Source organism: Pavona decussata, unplaced genomic scaffold (genome assembly GCF_977016875.1).
Source record: "Pavona decussata unplaced genomic scaffold, jaPavDecu1.1 SCAFFOLD_93, whole genome shotgun sequence".
Classification (NCBI taxonomy): Eukaryota; Metazoa; Cnidaria; class Anthozoa; order Scleractinia; family Agariciidae; genus Pavona; species Pavona decussata.
The window spans coordinates 595,631-612,419 of NW_028145510.1; the positions used below are offsets into that span (position 1 = coordinate 595,631).

Sequence of the window (16,789 nt, forward strand, 5' to 3'; positions counted from 1 at the left end):
TTTTTTGCCATCCCGATAACTGTAACAGACTCAGACTAGCAAAACAGTAAAAATGAAAAAAATAAATAAAGAAAGAAATAAAAAAAGTAAACGAATTATGCACCAATAGTTTTTGTATGACGTCTACAACGCGAGTTTTTTTGCATTAGCTATCTCCTGGGGGGGGGGGGGGGGGGCGGGGGAGCAGTTGTTCAAAGCCTGATTAAGCTAATCCTGGATTAACCTGAACTTTGATTCTAGATAATTACTAACCATTAAAGATTTTTCGAAAATATTTTTCCTTCAGTTTTGACTTAGCCTTTTCTTTGCCAATGGCTTAATATTTGCTATCTAAGACATTTTTAACGAGCGAAATGAACACCTCGGTTGACTTTTAATCGGAGATTAGCGTTAATCGGCTTTCGAACAACCGGTCAACATTTGGTATGATCTTTTACACTTAATCTTTTCCATCTAAAATCTTGTAAATGCCCACTTTTCAGTGAAAAGCATGCTATGAAAAAATTTGTTCTGAAAAAAAGATAGCCTACAGATCAGGCGTTATTTCTTTTGTGTTTTTCAGGCGAGCGGAGGCAAGCACCGTCGCGCGTGACTCGCGCTCGCCTCGTGCTTGTCTCCACTCGTACTTGCCTGAAAAAGCGCAAACAAAAAAAAAAAAAAAAATAATAATACAGTAACGCCTGTTCTGCAGGCTAAATAAAAGAATGAACGGGGTAAAGTTTACTCTGGATAGATACGATTCTGTTCCTTTAGGAAAGTTTTAATGAAATAGCTTCCTAAAAATTAATTATTGAAATGATTGTTTGAGAGCTCGTTGGCGTTTCACAACGCCCGCGAGCATGGAAATTTATGAACTGCAACTCTCCCAGATAAACGTTCCCATCATGTACACTGCCTAAAGTGTCTCCTAGCCACCTGCGTTGTCATGGCCGATCCCAAAACATCACCCGAAATTGTTTGATTTTACAGCAATTTGCGGCGATGCAGTGAATTTTCGTGACTTCCAGTTGTACTGCAACAGTTCGCAATCGACTCTGTGTGACGAGGACGACCACATTTTGATTCCAAATCGTACAAAAGTTAACCTGTGCAGCGCGAAGTGATGGCGGAAACTCCTCAAACGGGTAGTCAGGTGTCGATGTCTGAGACAGCTTCAGAACCAAGGACAATGAGTCCTGATAGCTCCGCTGTTAAAACTCCCAGCGTTTCTATGTCTCCAGAAAGCGTCCTTGCTGCCACACCCGCATCGCAAACCAAATCTCAGCCTCCAAAACGCCGTGGAAAAGGTATGAAGGGCTGCAAATTTTATAATCATTGAGCTAACTTGATGTACATTAATCTTCGTCGTTCAGTCTTGGTGGTTAAACTTAAAACAACTATTTACAATCTGTTCATCAGCTCCTGAGTTACCTGTGTACGAGAGAAAAAATTGGCTCATCCATTTGCACTTTATCAGAAAGGAGTTTGAACGTTGTAAGGTGAGCCGTATACACAAATGCAATTATAATTCAACTGATCTAAACTTAATTGCAAGGTTTTTAAAATATATGGGTTACATGGCATTAGTTTTAATAATTTATTTCGTTCCAGGTTCTTATAAACGAGCAACTCAAGGAAACACAAGGAATGTGCGAATATGCTTTGTTTGCCCAAGGTAATCAACACATTTCAATTAATGTACTGCAATAAAAAATGATTGAAAGTTGCAGTAGGATTAAAGGAGGCCCTACACAGTTCAAACTTACCCATGTTTCTATTCAATAAAAGTTGGCACACACGAGGGGCCAAGTCCGGGCCATCCCTTGTAGTGTTTACATGGACTGGTAACAGGGATGCATCCTGCAGGTATTCAGCCATCTTTCCACCAGGAAGACTCATGCACCCACCAACAACCTTCCCATCAACTGTTATCTTGCCAGCACTGAGTCGTCATCAACTTAGTGTCATCTTGCCACAACAAACTGTCCTTGACGAGAAACGTTAACTTTAATTTTTTTGTGTTTGTTGTTCAAACAAATCAAACATAAAAATGCGAATTACCAGCTAGGCGATTTTATATACGGATCATGGCAAATTTGATTGCTGTTTCTATGCGAACCACACAGCTTATCTTTGTCATATAATTGCCTTGTTGTGCAATTCTATTTTGAAGCTTTTGCACCCGGCACTATCTACGTACTTGACCTTCTTTTGATAAACTGTTTTCTGTAACAAAGCACTTTGTGTGCATTTAGATTTTACCAGGCGCACATTCAAATGTTGGCAAAGCTGGTTGCCTAGAAATGATTTAAGGACACAACACTGGATTCACACAAACCAGCCATATTGTGTTATCACTACCCCTGATTTTGATGATGGGCATGATGTTGAGTACTTAAAGCATCACTTTTCAAACTTTTTCTTGATACGAGCAACTGCACATAATATTTTCACTTCTCTTGGTGGTGAGGTTGTTGGTGGCGAGGTCATTGGTGGTGAGATCTCCAGGTGGCAAGAAAACCGTGAATCTCCCACAAACAGTTCACACAAAGCCGTGGACAAGCAAAATATTGATCTCCCACCCCTTATTCCCAGGTAGGCAGAGCTGTCATTAAGGGCACACACCTGTGACGGCTGATGTTATGGGTGATCTTGACTGTTGTTTGTTCAGGTGGCAAGAAAACCGTGAATCTCCCACAAACAGTTCACACAAAGCCGTGGACAAGCAAAATATTGATCTCCCACCCCTTATTCCCAGGTAGGCAGAGCTGTCATTAAGGGCACACACCTGTGACGGCTGATGTTATGGGTGATCTTGACTGTTGTTTGTTCACTTTAAGTCACAAAGCAAGAAGATTGTTATGGATGTGAAGCTCAATGCAACATGTGGCTAAAATTTTAATGACAGCCCTGGGCAGGGGTTGGATAGAGATTTGCCTTGCAGGCTGTTGAACCTTGACTATCTTAATTTAATTTCCTGACGTCATTGCTTCAAAGTTACTGATGTGCAAGCAATTGTTAGACATGGCACTTAAATGTCATCTTAAACGTTTTCACATTATCTGGTTGAGAATCTCATACATGTTTGAAATAGTGTGTAAAGTCATAAATCTGTTAACCCTCTTTGGGAATTGAGATTAAAAAACACATTACCTATTAGTGGTATTTATAGGCCTTATTATGTGAGAGAATCCCCCCATTCACCCCCCCCCCCCTCTCCCTTCCCCCTCTCCCCTACTGTCACCTCCCTCCCAGCCAGTGGTGAGTTGTTACACGCTTTCCAATGTCTATCCTGATGCAGGCCTCCTTTTCTTTGTCTTTAAGCACTAATTCTTCGCCAGGAGGGTCAAATCCAGGAGTCACTAGATCTGTTCCAGAGGACTGTCCAGATCAATCCACAGAGTGCTGATAACCTTAAACAAGTGGCAAGATCTCTGTAAGTGTTCAATAATAATTATTGTGCTATCATTAGACAAGGACAATGTCCGAGTGAGGAAATTCTGACAGACTCTACATGTTTTCAAGGAAGTCATACGGAACCCCTGAGATGGTGCACTGTGTTGTGGTTAAACTCACCAGCCTATGATTTGCTTATTAAAGTAATAAGGGAACCTAAGGCTCAGTTTGGTTTAAGATTAATATTATTTTTTTTGGTCAAGAATACCTACATTGGTATATAAAAGATACCTCAAGTTATAAAATGCAGGTAAGAAATAAGCGAACAATGCACCGGCAAAATGTGCGCACATTTTTGCAGCACGAGCAAATGGGGCATAACAAACTAGACAGTCATTACATACATGTATGTAATGTAGGTCGAACCACTGTGTTTAGTTTAATTACATTACAACCGCCAATTGGCAGTGGGTGGTTCTAAAGATGAGCAAACTTTTTTCACAAAGATACTGTAACTAAAGGAAATGACATGATATCTATCAGTTCTACTTTGGGCCAAAAAGTAGTCGCCAAAGTGGTCTCATTAGTTAAACAGGGCCGTTTAAAAGCGCAGCATTACAATTATGCTTAATATCAATAATGAGTATTAAAAATGTTCTTTTCCTCCAGTTTTCTTCTTGCTCGCCACAAGGCAGCTCTTGAAGTTTACAATGAAGCTGCCAAGCTGAGCACTAAAGACTGGGTATGTTGAAAGGTGTTTTCAATACAACTGTAAGTTTAGTTGTAGGTGCGTCCACCCACATTGTAGACTGCCTGTCAGGCTGTGGCTAATAAAAGGGGACCTTTCCCAGGTCTGGGTACAATATGCCCCAAGAAAATTCAGAAATCTAAATAAAGGGGCTCAGAAGTACGTTTTTTTAGCATGCTGGCAATAACGTTGGGTGATGTAAATATTTATGACCAAATTTTATTTTTAATTTCTAATCAGAAGTTAATCATTAAAAATTATAGGGAAAAGTTTCAATTTTGCATTGACCAGAGAGATACAATTTAAGGACGGTGCCTACTTTTGTTACTGCGCATATATAATAAATAAGACGCGAACTTTACTGTTTATACGATCATGTCCTGCATAAGACGCGATAATCACGTATAAACGACCCGCGTCTTATTTTTGATACAGCCTCGTTTACATGTGACATTACATAGTAGAGAATACATAAGTTTAACAGTTACCACCTTTCCATTTTTCATCTGTACCAATTGCGAAAGGATAAACGTTGAATGTAAACAAAAGTGACAACAGAAGTAACTTACACGGGCGCCTGTAACACAATTGTCCAGCTCCTCGGCAATTGCCCTCTCTTTGCAAATAAGCAGAAAAACTCCTTCTCTTCCATGGTAGTCTACGTATTTCTTTTTGCTGCCGGTCTTGCTGGTGTTTTTGAACACTGCGAAGCAGACTGTGAACACTGCAAAGCCATTTTGCAGAGGTGAGAGCGGTCAGTGACGCGTGTCGTGATGCGCCACTCGCTCTTAAGCATGCACATTATTTTGTAGTTCACGTCTTATTTAAGACACGTGTACCATTTATACGAGGAAGTGCACGTCTTATTTAAGATGCGACCAAGACAAGAAAAGTTCAAGCTCCTGTTCCAGAGTTAGACACATCCTATTTTAGTCGCATCTAAAATGAAACATGAACGCTTATTTTGTGCCGATTATACAATCAGCTCGCATCTTATTTAAGATGCGTCTTAGATAAGATGCGTCTTGTTTTCTGCCATATAAATGGCCCTATTGTGAACATCCTAACTAGCCAGAGTAGACATTAGTTTTATTTTACAGTTAAACATATTGAATTGTAAGCTACAGTATATCACCAGTAGCTATTAAATGAAATGCATGTTTTTCCAGAACGTTAAAGATAATTTATTTTTAAAGTGCTTGTTGTTATTAAAACATGATTAACACCAACTGCATGTGTAGTTCCTTTTCTTAAGACAACCCTCTGGAATCTGCACTCATCAATATTATTGCATGGATTAACTGAAAGTCTAATATTAGTTTTTTATTCTTTTCATTCAGGAAATCTATCACAATCAAGGTGAGGTTTCTTGGCTTATTTATTGTTCTTCCCTAATCAACCCTCTAACCCCTAATATCAAAGACCAGACTCAGCTCCTATCTTGTCTCCATACTGTTCTTATAAAAGTTAACTATGGAGAAGTTATTAAAATATCAGGTGATCATATCCTTAATTATCATGACCACAGGGGTTGAATAAGCATTGATATTACAAGGGGAAAATTGATACTGATCACTGTTAGGGTTTAAAGGGTTAATCCCTGAGAACAGTACTGAGTGTGCAATTGAATTGAATTGAATTAATTCTTATTTGTGACTAGTACTTAATAGACTCTTTAATAATAGGCATATCATGATTGTACAACTAAATCTTCCGCCAATTCTGTTGTATTAAATGATAATAATTAAGTCATATTCAGCTGCGTATTCTCCTTGGTGTTTATTTACATGTAATCTCTTGCTTTTTTTTTTTTAATACCATAATTATACTGTTCTTGAGTTCATGTTTTTGATAAAGTTGCATGAAGTGAATTTAGACCAAAAACTTTAAGGTACTCAGTGGAAGTGACAGTCAGTCACCAAACACTGTCTGGCCATACTTAAAAAGTTTGACTAATTCTAAAATCTTCCCAAGCACAGTCTCCATGCAGAACGATGACTCAGAATTTCAAGAACTCTTTATATGTGGGACCACATTTGGTATAAAAATATTGAAATCCCAATTGAAAATACTACAGTGTAAGTCTCTACACCTCTCTGTCTTTACGTTTTGCAGCAAAAAACTCTCTCACTTTGATTTCATGTGCTCTTGAAAAGATTGCCCCCCAAAATACAATACCAAACCCTTTCACATAAGCTAAACAATAAATAATTTTAATTTATGCCTTGAACAAAAAATGCAAGGAGGTCGCTCACTGAAATGGCTGGAAATTTTGCAGTTATATATATATATTTCCAATCGAAAAAAGGATTTGGAAGGATAAGACTAGTGTGCTTAGTTAAGCAAGGGAAATGTTATGTCCATCCTTGCATTTTCTTAGTTTAATGCAGATTTTATATTGATGCCGAAAAGCCCTCTTTAGGTGATGCTCAAAAAGGTGTATATTATGTGTTGTGGTTTAAATTCGTTTTGGTTTAAAAATTTTCAAACCAGTTTAAGTTTTATTTCCCTTTTTGCAGTTTCAATTTCCACAATCTGACACGAAGGTAAATCAAAATCAAAATTGTTTGAAATTTTAAACCAGAAAAAATTTTGAACCACAGCATAAGGTTACTACTTTCAAAGCTTAAGGCCACTATTGATGCCCTGTGGTAACTGACCTGACAAGACTTGAAATGCCATATATACTGTTTTCAATGAAGTGTTCATTTATTTCTTTATTCTCTTTTTCTCTTTCAGGCATTTGTTATGTGTATATGAAGGATTTTGAAAAGGTAAAATTTTAAATAATGTGCTTTGAATTTGGTGAATTTGTTTTGTATTCAGTGTGTATGTATATTAATAACTTTTTACTAAAGGTCATTTACTGGGGTATTTTGTGGTCAGTACATAATTATACAGCAGGAATTAATATTATAATATCTTTTTGTTGCAACAGTAATCAGTCAATTAATTATTTCAGTGCAGCTAGCAATTTTTAACTAGCTACAGTAACACGATAATATTATTATTGTTGTTGTCATAGGCTAAAGAATGTTTGAAGCATGCTTTGCAATATCATCGCCACGATGCATCATTCATTCAGTTGGGCAAAGTTCTACTACTAGAGGGTGATACAGAATCAGCCATTGACATTTTCAAGAAAGCAGTAGAGTAAGTGGATACTGTTAACTTAATGTGAAAACATTGAAGTGCCCATCTTACTTCGAAATATTGTTAATTTTTATTGAAGGTTAACACTTCAATTAGCTAATTTTTGTAATTAATTTTTAATTTGTAATTTTTTAGTTCTGATGTTTCTGGCCAATTTTTTAGTCACCAAATTTCTTTTGTTTTGTTGACTTAGATGAATTTCTAATTTTTTTAATTAATCGAATACTCTTAATTTTTGAACAGACCATTTTCCAATGAAAAACACCTTACAATTTGAAGCAATTTGGATCTCGTGTAGACATTCTCTACTGTTTATTGTACGTATAAGGTCTTATTGAAACCTTGTAGTCATCATGGAAGTTGCTGCAGTGAAAAAATACATTTGTTTAATTTATGTATAAAGCCATTGTGTTACTGAAGGTGAAGGAAATGAAAGAGGTTATGTTTTGCAATTTCTATAATTTATTATGAATGTGCAATTAACAGATTAAATTACAAAGTTTTCAAGCATTGAATTATCAAGAAATATTAATTTTCATGGAAGAGACAAGATGTCTGCTGGTCACTGGGGCTTTACCCGGAGGCATTTGATTTTAAGATGGTCATGGATTTCTATGGCATAATTTATTTGCAGGTTCTCACCGGAAAATCCTGAGCTAATGACTACACTCGGACTCCTTTATCTACAGGTAAACATTACTAATGAAGTCTTCATTTAACTGTACTTCATAAGGGAAGGCTAGTATTGTTAAAGTTCTATATTGATAAAAGTTTTGCATTGTACAGTTCCAGAAAATAAATAATCCATATTTCACCCATGAAAGGTTTTTGTTTTTCACCCCCTCCCTCCAGGAAGTTCCAGTGAAACTTTATACTTTGCTTCTAAAATTTTGACTTTTTAGACCTCCCTTTCCCTAGAAAATTTCCAACGGCCTCCCACGGGTACACATTAGCTTCCACATCAAAGATTATGATTGCATACTTGATCACAGATTAAAGAGAACAGAAGACATATAATAATAATATTTAATGTTCAGTTCCAGAAAATATCCATTCTCCCTGCGTGAAAGGGTTTTGTTTTGCACCCCCCCTCCCCCCAGGAAGTTCCAGTTAGGTTAAGTTCCAGGAACCTTTGATCTCAATTCTTTATTCTTGCTAATATGTACTTTCCAGGTGGGACAGACTTCAAAGGCTTTTGAGTATCTTGGAAATGCACTGACATACGATCCAAGTAATGTGAAGGTAAAAAGATTTTTTGGGTTTTGACCAGTCAGTTTCATAACTTCGAAATAAACCAACGTCAATTGAAGGGCTGAGAGCATAACCGACCCAAGATTAATTTTTGTTGTTTAAGCTCAGACTCACCAGAGGTTTTGTAATATTGTGACTATTTCCTGGCTTACACTCTGCAATTAAACCGAGTCAGAGGTTGATGTAACAGTGTTAGTTGAAAAGTATAAAAGTATAAATAAAAAGTAAAATAGTATAAAATAGAACATATTTTTTTCTTTTCATTGTCAGGCTATTCTTGGAGCAGGATCCATGATTCAGTCACATGGTGATTATGATGTTGCCCTGACAAAGTACAGGATAGCAGCTGCAGCCACACCTGAGTCACCTCACCTTTGGAATAACATTGGAATGTGCTTCTTTGGCAAAAAGAAATATGTAGCAGTGAGTTTTTTTTTTTTTTAACTTACCATCCAAACTCATCTACTAATTTTCATCGTTTTGAGGTCATTGTTGGTTACCTGAAATTTTTAATTTTTTTATTTTTTGGAACCCAGTCGCACCCCATGGTTCACACCGGTTACGGAAAACCTGGAAAGTCATGGAATTTTGTAATTTCGTTTTCCAGGCCTGGAAAGTCACGGATTTTAGTTGTGGGTCATGAAAAGCCATTGAAAAGTACGTTTAAAGGAGACTTTAAAGAGAAAAAACACTAAAGAATTCTTTTAGGGGACAAAAAAAGGAAGATGATGAACAATTTGAAAACAAGCAAAAAGGAACCAAGAAACAGATTTTCACTCAGCAGAAATAAACACTGTTCATTTTGTTTCAAGTTTCTTTATTTCCACATACTAATTTACAATATTAATTCAAGGAACAGGGATTAGAAAAATGTGGAGGTGTGTAAACGAAAACCCATGGGGTTAAAAACGAGTTTACGCACCTGATCATGCATTTAAATTATTCTTAGCTAGCGAACATACGTGGAAATAAGCAAACAATCGTTATATTAGCAAAGGTAAATAAATAAACAAATAAGTAATAAAAAAATAGGGAAAAAAAAAAAAGAAAACTATGCAGGAAGTCAGGAAGTCATTCCCAGGCTTCGGATGTTAGCAGACATTCTTTGACACTGTAAAATGTAAACACTTCATCATGGACAAATTGAAAAGGTCATCGAAAGGGTCATTTTTAAAAGCCTAAAAGAGTACGAATTACCCACTCCACCCTTCCCACACCCTTTCATTTCCAGAAAAAAAAAAACTGTTGGTATGAATGGCTGTTTTACTTCTAGGCTATCAGCTGTCTCAAGCGAGCAACCTACATGGCACCGTTTGAATGGAAAATCCTCTACAACTTGGGAATCATTCACCTCACAATGCAACAGTATCCTGAATCATGCTATAATAACATTTTTCAAACTGAAGTAGTTTTTGAACTGTAGGAACTCAGTAATTTCCTTATCAGCGTGTTGGTATCAAACTAAAGAGGATTCAGTCAAATTCTCATTGGGCTTGACAATGAAAATAATTTGAACCAGCTAGAAACACTAAAACAACCTAACCTAAAAAGTCAACAACCTAAAATAGGAATCCCTAACTGTCTACAGGCCGAATATTCAGGAAGGCTGTTTATGTAAGGGATGTTTGGGCCAATGTTTGGAGGGGTTTATATGAAGGCCTTTTTCATTACCAACACTACCAATTAAATGCACAGTCCACCACACGCACAAGTTGGTATTCCTGTGGGTAGTCTTTCTGTGTATTATCCTTGACATGCGTTAGATATGCTTCTGCATTCCACTTCCTCAGTGCAGCCATCACCCTCAAACCAAAACATGGCCACCTGTTCATGCTACTAGCAAGTAAGTTCAGTCGAGCTTCCCGTTAGCGGACACACTTAGGGCCAGAAAAAGTGTCCGCTTATAGGAGGTTAAAAAATGTGGTGTTTGTTTATGTAGCTGAGAACTTTGCTTACGAGAGGTGTCCGCCTACTGGAGGTCTCCGTTAGCGGAGGTTCGACTGTGTTTGTATTTGCCAAGTACGTGTGGATTTTTGGCAATAAAGTATATACCAAGGTTCACAAATCATGGGGCTTTACCTGTACACGAAGAAAAATTGTCGCTCAGATGGCTTAGTGTTCGTTGACACTTAAAGGTCTTCGGAAGAAGAAGGGGTAACTGTTCAAGTTTCTTTATTTCCACCTACTTATTGACACCATTAACGCAAGGAACAGAGATTAGAAATGCTGGGAAGAAATGGTGTGTTCGGCCATCCTTGTTAGGGAACTTACCCTTGTATAAATTCATATTGAGTTCTAATGTTCCATTTTTGTTTTCACGTTATTGCAGTCGCCCTGACACATTTAGAAGACCAGGAAAATGCAAGGCATGCTTATGAACAGGCAGCCGTCTTGGACAGGTAAGACTTACTGGTGTTTGCTAATTATTGAAAGCTATTTGGAGATTTTCAGGAACGACCTTAGCCGACCTTGGCTGAACCTTCAGCAGACTGACTGTGTCCCAATCTCATGATAAACAGACTTTTTACAGAATGGAGCCCTGACCTCAAGAATAACTCTTTTTTTTTTTTCGGGGAAAAAACTTGAGACTTTTCACAGCAGGAGTTTGTTAAAAAGATGAAAAATATTAGAATTGTTTGCACGGGGGAGCTCAGTTCTAAAAAACACTATTCAACCGTCACATTCCATTGACTGAAAGAGCCTGTATATAGTGCTAATGTATTTTCGTGCCTTTCTTTGTCCCTGCAAGTACGGGGTACCCGAGATACTGTAATGCGTGAGGTTTGCTAATTTTGCAACAATGAGCGACACAAACATATTGGAGTAATATGGCTTTGGGCAAAGGCTCAGAGCCAGTTTTTTTAACTTTTGATAAATATCAAATTTCAATCAACTTAACATGATCTAAAACAAGATGTGGCCCAGTAAAGGTGAGGGCACTAAAAAAAGTCGAAAGCATCGTGAATGATGCTGCCCCACCCCAGGCAAAACAACACACCCCTCTCTTCGAACTGATAAAAAGCCCATGGCTTGTCTTAAAGGGGAAGTATCACGCAAATTTGCTGTCATTTCAAAACCCAAAAATTGTTTGTCTGTTCAGCAGAAACAACGAAATAATTGTCAAGTTTCTTATAAATAATCACCCCAGTGCAATAAAACTGTCGATTAGTGCCTCTGGTCAGAGACAGAGTAGGCTGGCGTGGATGGAAACTTGAAAAATGTTAGGCTAATGTTTTTCAAGTTCTCGCATTTTTGTTTCCAAAATGCACTAGGACAGATCACGAGTTGTTCCTTTCAAAAAATTGAGTTGATTTCTTTCCTCTCGCCATTCTAGAATTAGTTGGCAGCTGATTGAAGGTCTTATTTCATCATTTTTAACAAAAGATACCAAAAACCCCATGATACTTACCCTTTAAGTCTCCTTCAATTGAAACTTGCTTACACGCGCACCCAGAGCTTGAAACCATTTAAACATTGTGTTTGATGAACAAGCTATGAACAAAAGGACTTTCTTTTAAAGCCGCTTTGTTTTTTCCCAACTCTTTTAATTTTCAGCGCCGATCCATCAATCAACTTGAATTTTAGCATCTTCCTGTATAACTCAGGGGAGAGGAAAGACGCTGCTAAACAGTTCAGTATTTATGAGAGGAAGATGGAAACGGTCAAATCAGTTAAGGGGAGTGACATCGACCAAGAGGTATGTGCTTTTGCCTCTACAAAGAGCACTTTGGTTCCAGTGTGTGGAGCGGACTTGTTCGCGTCATAAAGGGTAACTTACACGTAGCGATCAATCTGGCCGATTTCGCCCAATTTGACAAAGAAAATGAGCGATTGGACGAAAATTGCACCTATTTCTGATAAAAATATGTGGCAGTACTACAGATTGTTTTAAAGACGGTGCCTACTTTTGTCACTGCGCATACGTTCTGCGCATCTCGAGATACTCGGGTTTCTTATGGGTGGTGCCTACTAACACAGGGATATTTTTGCGCGGTTTAAAACTATGCGGAGAAAGTAGAACTTAGGAAGTGCTCTTGGTATCCAAAAAGAAAATTTGGGGTAACCATGCACTTTTCAGAGATAATAAAGCTTCAACATGTAAAAAAACGCCATACATTGCCTTTTATTTTACTGGTTTTTTGAATTATTGTTGCGTAATTATCTCTGAAAAATGAGTGGTTACCCCCAATTTTCTTTCTGGATTCCAATAGCCCATACTAAGATCTGCTTTACACGCAAAGTCATAATCCGCGCAAAACAGGAGCCCTGGCTCCTGCGCAAAAATACTTCTGTATTAGTAGGCACCATCCTTAAGTCGGCATTTTTCACCCCAGCTACATCAACTGAAGAAGAAATCTGCCAACAAATTGGCCCATGCGATTGAACCTACTAATCGGACCAATCTAAATTTGCCTTAACCCTCTCACTTTAAGGGCGATCAATATGTAATTTCTTCTTACATTGTCAATACATTGTCAACCAGCCAAGTGATGAGAATAAAGAAGATCATCAAATTGGTGATATTGTTTGATGCAACACCACATTCTGTGAACTGACTTTAAAAGGAAATGTATGGCAGTCAGTGAGGAGAATTAACATTCAGATCATGGGAGTGAAAGAGTTGATAGATTCATTAGTGAAACCCCGTTGGTGTGTCCAGTGACAGGCCATAAGAATTTGTGGCAGAAGCACTATCACTTTGATATGCTTCTGAATGGGGTTAATGTATTCTGTAGTTGCTTGCAGGCGTTTTACTGTTTCGGACAAATAAATGTTGATACCAATTTTTTGTTTATTGTTGGTTCTCGTCCTTGCTCCGAGAGGTTTTTCTCCGGGTACTCCTGTTTTCCCCTCTCCTCAGAAACCATGCAACATTTCCAAATCCCAATTCGATCTGGGAAGTATCCCCAATTAGTGCGCGCTCTGCGATGAATACATTGACACTGAAATAAAGTGATTTATTTATTATTTGCGTTTTCCACAAAATTTGGAAACAAATTTTTTTGGATACTGCTAACTACCATTTTTCAATTTATAATTGGACTTAAGTCCAAAAAATTGGACGCCTTTGAGTCCTGACATACTGCAAAAACTGTTGACGCTGACAATAACTCATGCCCACTCCCGAATCAATACCTTATTCTTCTTAACAAATAATGTTTTTCACACTTATCACCGGTATTGACTGTATTGTACATTTTTCCCATTTATTAGTCTTCATTTCATATTCTTTTCATATTTTGTCCGTTGAAGACAACACGGGACGGTTGTCGAAAGCTCATATCTTTTCAATTTTTAACCAGAGAACGTTTTAAAGTTTTTAATCATTTTTTAATGTGTTTCCTTTACGTTGACTTTTATTTTGTGTTCATTTCCCAAAGCTTATTGACGTGGCCATGAGACTGGGACCAGCCTTACAAGTCGGAGAGAGCCTGGTCTGGGAAGGAGCGGAATCTGGCCAATCATCACGTGGATCACAGCCGCAATCCCAAGGTCCTTCAGCACCCCAGTCCGTCGCCAGCAGCAGTACGTCTTTCCAAGACGATGGTTCTTTTGTCTAAACGAGAGCTGGACAATGGATGGGGAAGGAGGGAGGGGGAGGGTGAGGACTCTGGATGAAAGTGATAGGGGTGCTCTTCACACTTTTTAAAGGGGCTGACTGAAAGATTGTGCGCATATACGTGATAATTTGAGAGATTTAGAGCCGCGTTTACGGCAAGCGGCAAACGACAAACGTCAGATTCGAATTTATGTTTTCTTGAAAAAATTAGTACATAGATGAGAATAGTGCAAAATAATTCTGGCCTTTGGTGCTAGCGTAGAACTACTCAATTTTACTGAGAAACTGAAAACAGCGAGCGGCAAATGAAGGATAAACATGGTCACGTGTTCGTTTTTGCCGTTTGCCATAAACTTAATTGGCCGCCAATAACGTGCGTGCAAAGTACAAAGTACGATAAGTCAAGACGCAAACACTATAGCGTCTAACATGAAGTTCAAGGCAAGCGAGCTTATCATGAAGAAAGAGGATTGCCGTTAACGGCAAAAAGCAAGCGTCATATTCGCGTTTACGTTTCCTGAAATGAATTAGTAAATTAGGCCTTTGATGCTAACGTGAAACTACTCAGTTTCACTTTGTAAAGAAAAACGGCGACCGGCACACGTGGTAATTTTGCCGTTTGCAACGCGATCCTAAATCCTAAATCTCAGTCAGTGTTTTCTCAGTCAGAACAGACATTTGGTAGTGTTAGGATGTTAAGTTTAAAATCAGTTCATAGTTCTAGAGTAATATCAGAATAGCATGGACCCCAACTTACTTAACTAAAGGCCATTTGCATTGGATTCTTTCCATATCTACCTTCGATAAGTCGAACGTGTTTCCGTTTCGCTTGAGAACAGTTCCCAAGAAATTTACCCTCGTTGACTTGAGTTCAGCTCATTGCCATAGTTTCGTGAACAGAAATGGCAGAAACGCTTTCGGAGTTTACTTATTGCGAATCAAATTGGCACATTACAATCAACGGGGAAGGTATAGATCTTAACATCTCAGCTAATATATGCAATAATATAAGGACAGTTTTTAAACCCACAATTTTTGAATAAGGGATGTACTGTAGTGTTAATTCTCAAGTAACAGTCCTAGATCAAGCAGTTTCTTCATTGCACCATGCTATCTCAGTTTTCGTTTTTAATGTCACCTCCGCGATAACTCGTTAGATAACGTGGATACAAATGTGGTAGAGTTTTATGGAAGTCCATTCTAAAGCTCGCTCATGCACAAAGTACTCGATACAACCTGCCAAAATATTTGTTCATATTCTATTTCGGTTTCCGTTTAACTCGAGTGTGGTGCTTTCTAGGACTGGTTGCTTGTAGAATTTCCAACGCATCCCATCACCTTTGCATGTGAGTCTCCCCCAAACCCTTCACTCTGAAAAGAATCCAAAGCACAAATGTTGTTAATCGCGGACTGTTTCAATACAAGACTGTGTAAATAGCTGTTCATTACTGATAGTTTAATATTATTTAACTTACACCAGCCATTCACTAGCAGCTTGATAAAATATACGAAATGAAAACATCAGTACATTGCAATTCTTTATTAAACACCTTGTAAATATTGCCATAATAACGGAGTCAACGTTTGTCAACATATAGTTCCATATCGATCACAAGCTGTACCTGCATGAAGCTGGTCTGCATGAGCGATCGTTCATTTTGGTTGCGAAGCAACCCTGTCAGCTATTCTTCTAGTAGCTTCCATCCAATGAAAGCAGAGCACATCACGCACAAAGTTATAATCAACCAATCACAAGGGATCATATCAAGCGCCAGCTATACGTGCCAGTCACCAATCAAACGTGTCAACCACGTGCAAACATTCCGGTACTTTTTACTTCACAAATCTAGCTGATTAGTACTATGGATTTGGTGTGTATTTTAAAGACTTTTTTTTAGCTCCAAATTGCTTCTCGGGTCAGGCAACTTTTTTTGCTCCCCCCCCCCCCCCCCTGGGGGGAAGGGGGCATCCTCTGAGAAGTTGAAAGGATGGAGAAGTAAAACTAATTTTGAATCTTCGAAATTCAACCAACTTCCCTTCCCTACAAAAAAATGAACAGTCCCTAAATAGTTTGCCTGATGGTGACAAATTGACAGGCTCGTGATTTTCACCTCACGGCATTGTCGCTTCCTTTAACTGATAACAGTTCATCGACAAAAACGATAAATTTGTGATTAACTACGTCTACGGAGGGAAGAAAATAAGGCGGTAAACTTAGGGAGGGGGAGGGGAGGGGGGACTGTGTTGGACACAGCTGCAAATCAGTAAAAACCAGCAACTGTGTTTGGAAGGACCACCGAGACAAAATAAAAGAACCGGATCCTGTAGTAAAGGATCTAATTAGCAACAAATTTAAATGTGGAACATTGAAATAATCCAAAAAAAAAAAAAAAAAAAACGAGCAAGGCTGATTTCACGGGCAGGGAAATACATTTTTCCAATGTTTCGAAAGGCACGGCCTGATTCCGGATTAGATCACCCATCTCTACATCGCTGCCACTTCGGCAACATTCAAGACTTGATAGAATACGAGTAGTACGTGTCTTATTTTATTCTGGCCATTTAACTGGGGTTTTTATGAGTCAGGGCCAGGGATCGTACCGAAGAAGGAGCGAAACATGCAAGCAGCGTGTAAATCACTTCCCCACGCATCGCGTTTCATCGTAAGGAGCGATTTTCGAGCGCGAGTGTTTATAAATTAA

At 38.3% G+C, this 16,789-nt stretch overlaps 1 protein-coding gene across 3 annotated transcripts; it reads left to right on the forward strand.

Annotated features, from left to right (window-relative positions):
• The first annotated feature begins 884 nt into the window (after positions 1-884).
• LOC146473452 (BBSome complex member BBS4-like) lies at positions 885-15,609 on the forward strand. 3 transcript variants are annotated; one of them, XR_014866354.1, is made up of 17 exons: positions 886-1,286; positions 1,399-1,478; positions 1,591-1,654; positions 3,304-3,415; positions 4,045-4,117; positions 5,464-5,482; positions 6,863-6,897; positions 7,149-7,276; positions 7,911-7,965; positions 8,450-8,518; positions 8,798-8,950; positions 9,801-9,892; positions 10,291-10,370; positions 10,857-10,926; positions 12,083-12,224; positions 13,909-14,208; positions 14,480-15,609. XR_014866354.1 is itself a non-coding variant. In XM_085118112.1 (16 exons), the coding sequence occupies exons 1-16, from the start codon at positions 1,103-1,105 to the stop codon at positions 14,086-14,088; spliced, it is 1,536 nt and encodes a 511-aa protein (XP_084974238.1). In that variant the 5' UTR covers positions 886-1,102; the 3' UTR covers positions 14,089-15,609. The 3 variants fall into 3 exon arrangements, 2 of the variants coding, with proteins under 2 accessions (XP_084974239.1, XP_084974238.1); XM_085118112.1 differs by having other exon boundaries at positions 13,909-15,609; XM_085118113.1 differs by lacking the exons at positions 12,083-12,224; positions 14,480-15,609 and having other exon boundaries at positions 885-1,286; positions 13,909-14,068.
• Positions 15,610-16,789: the final 1,180 nt, after the last annotated feature.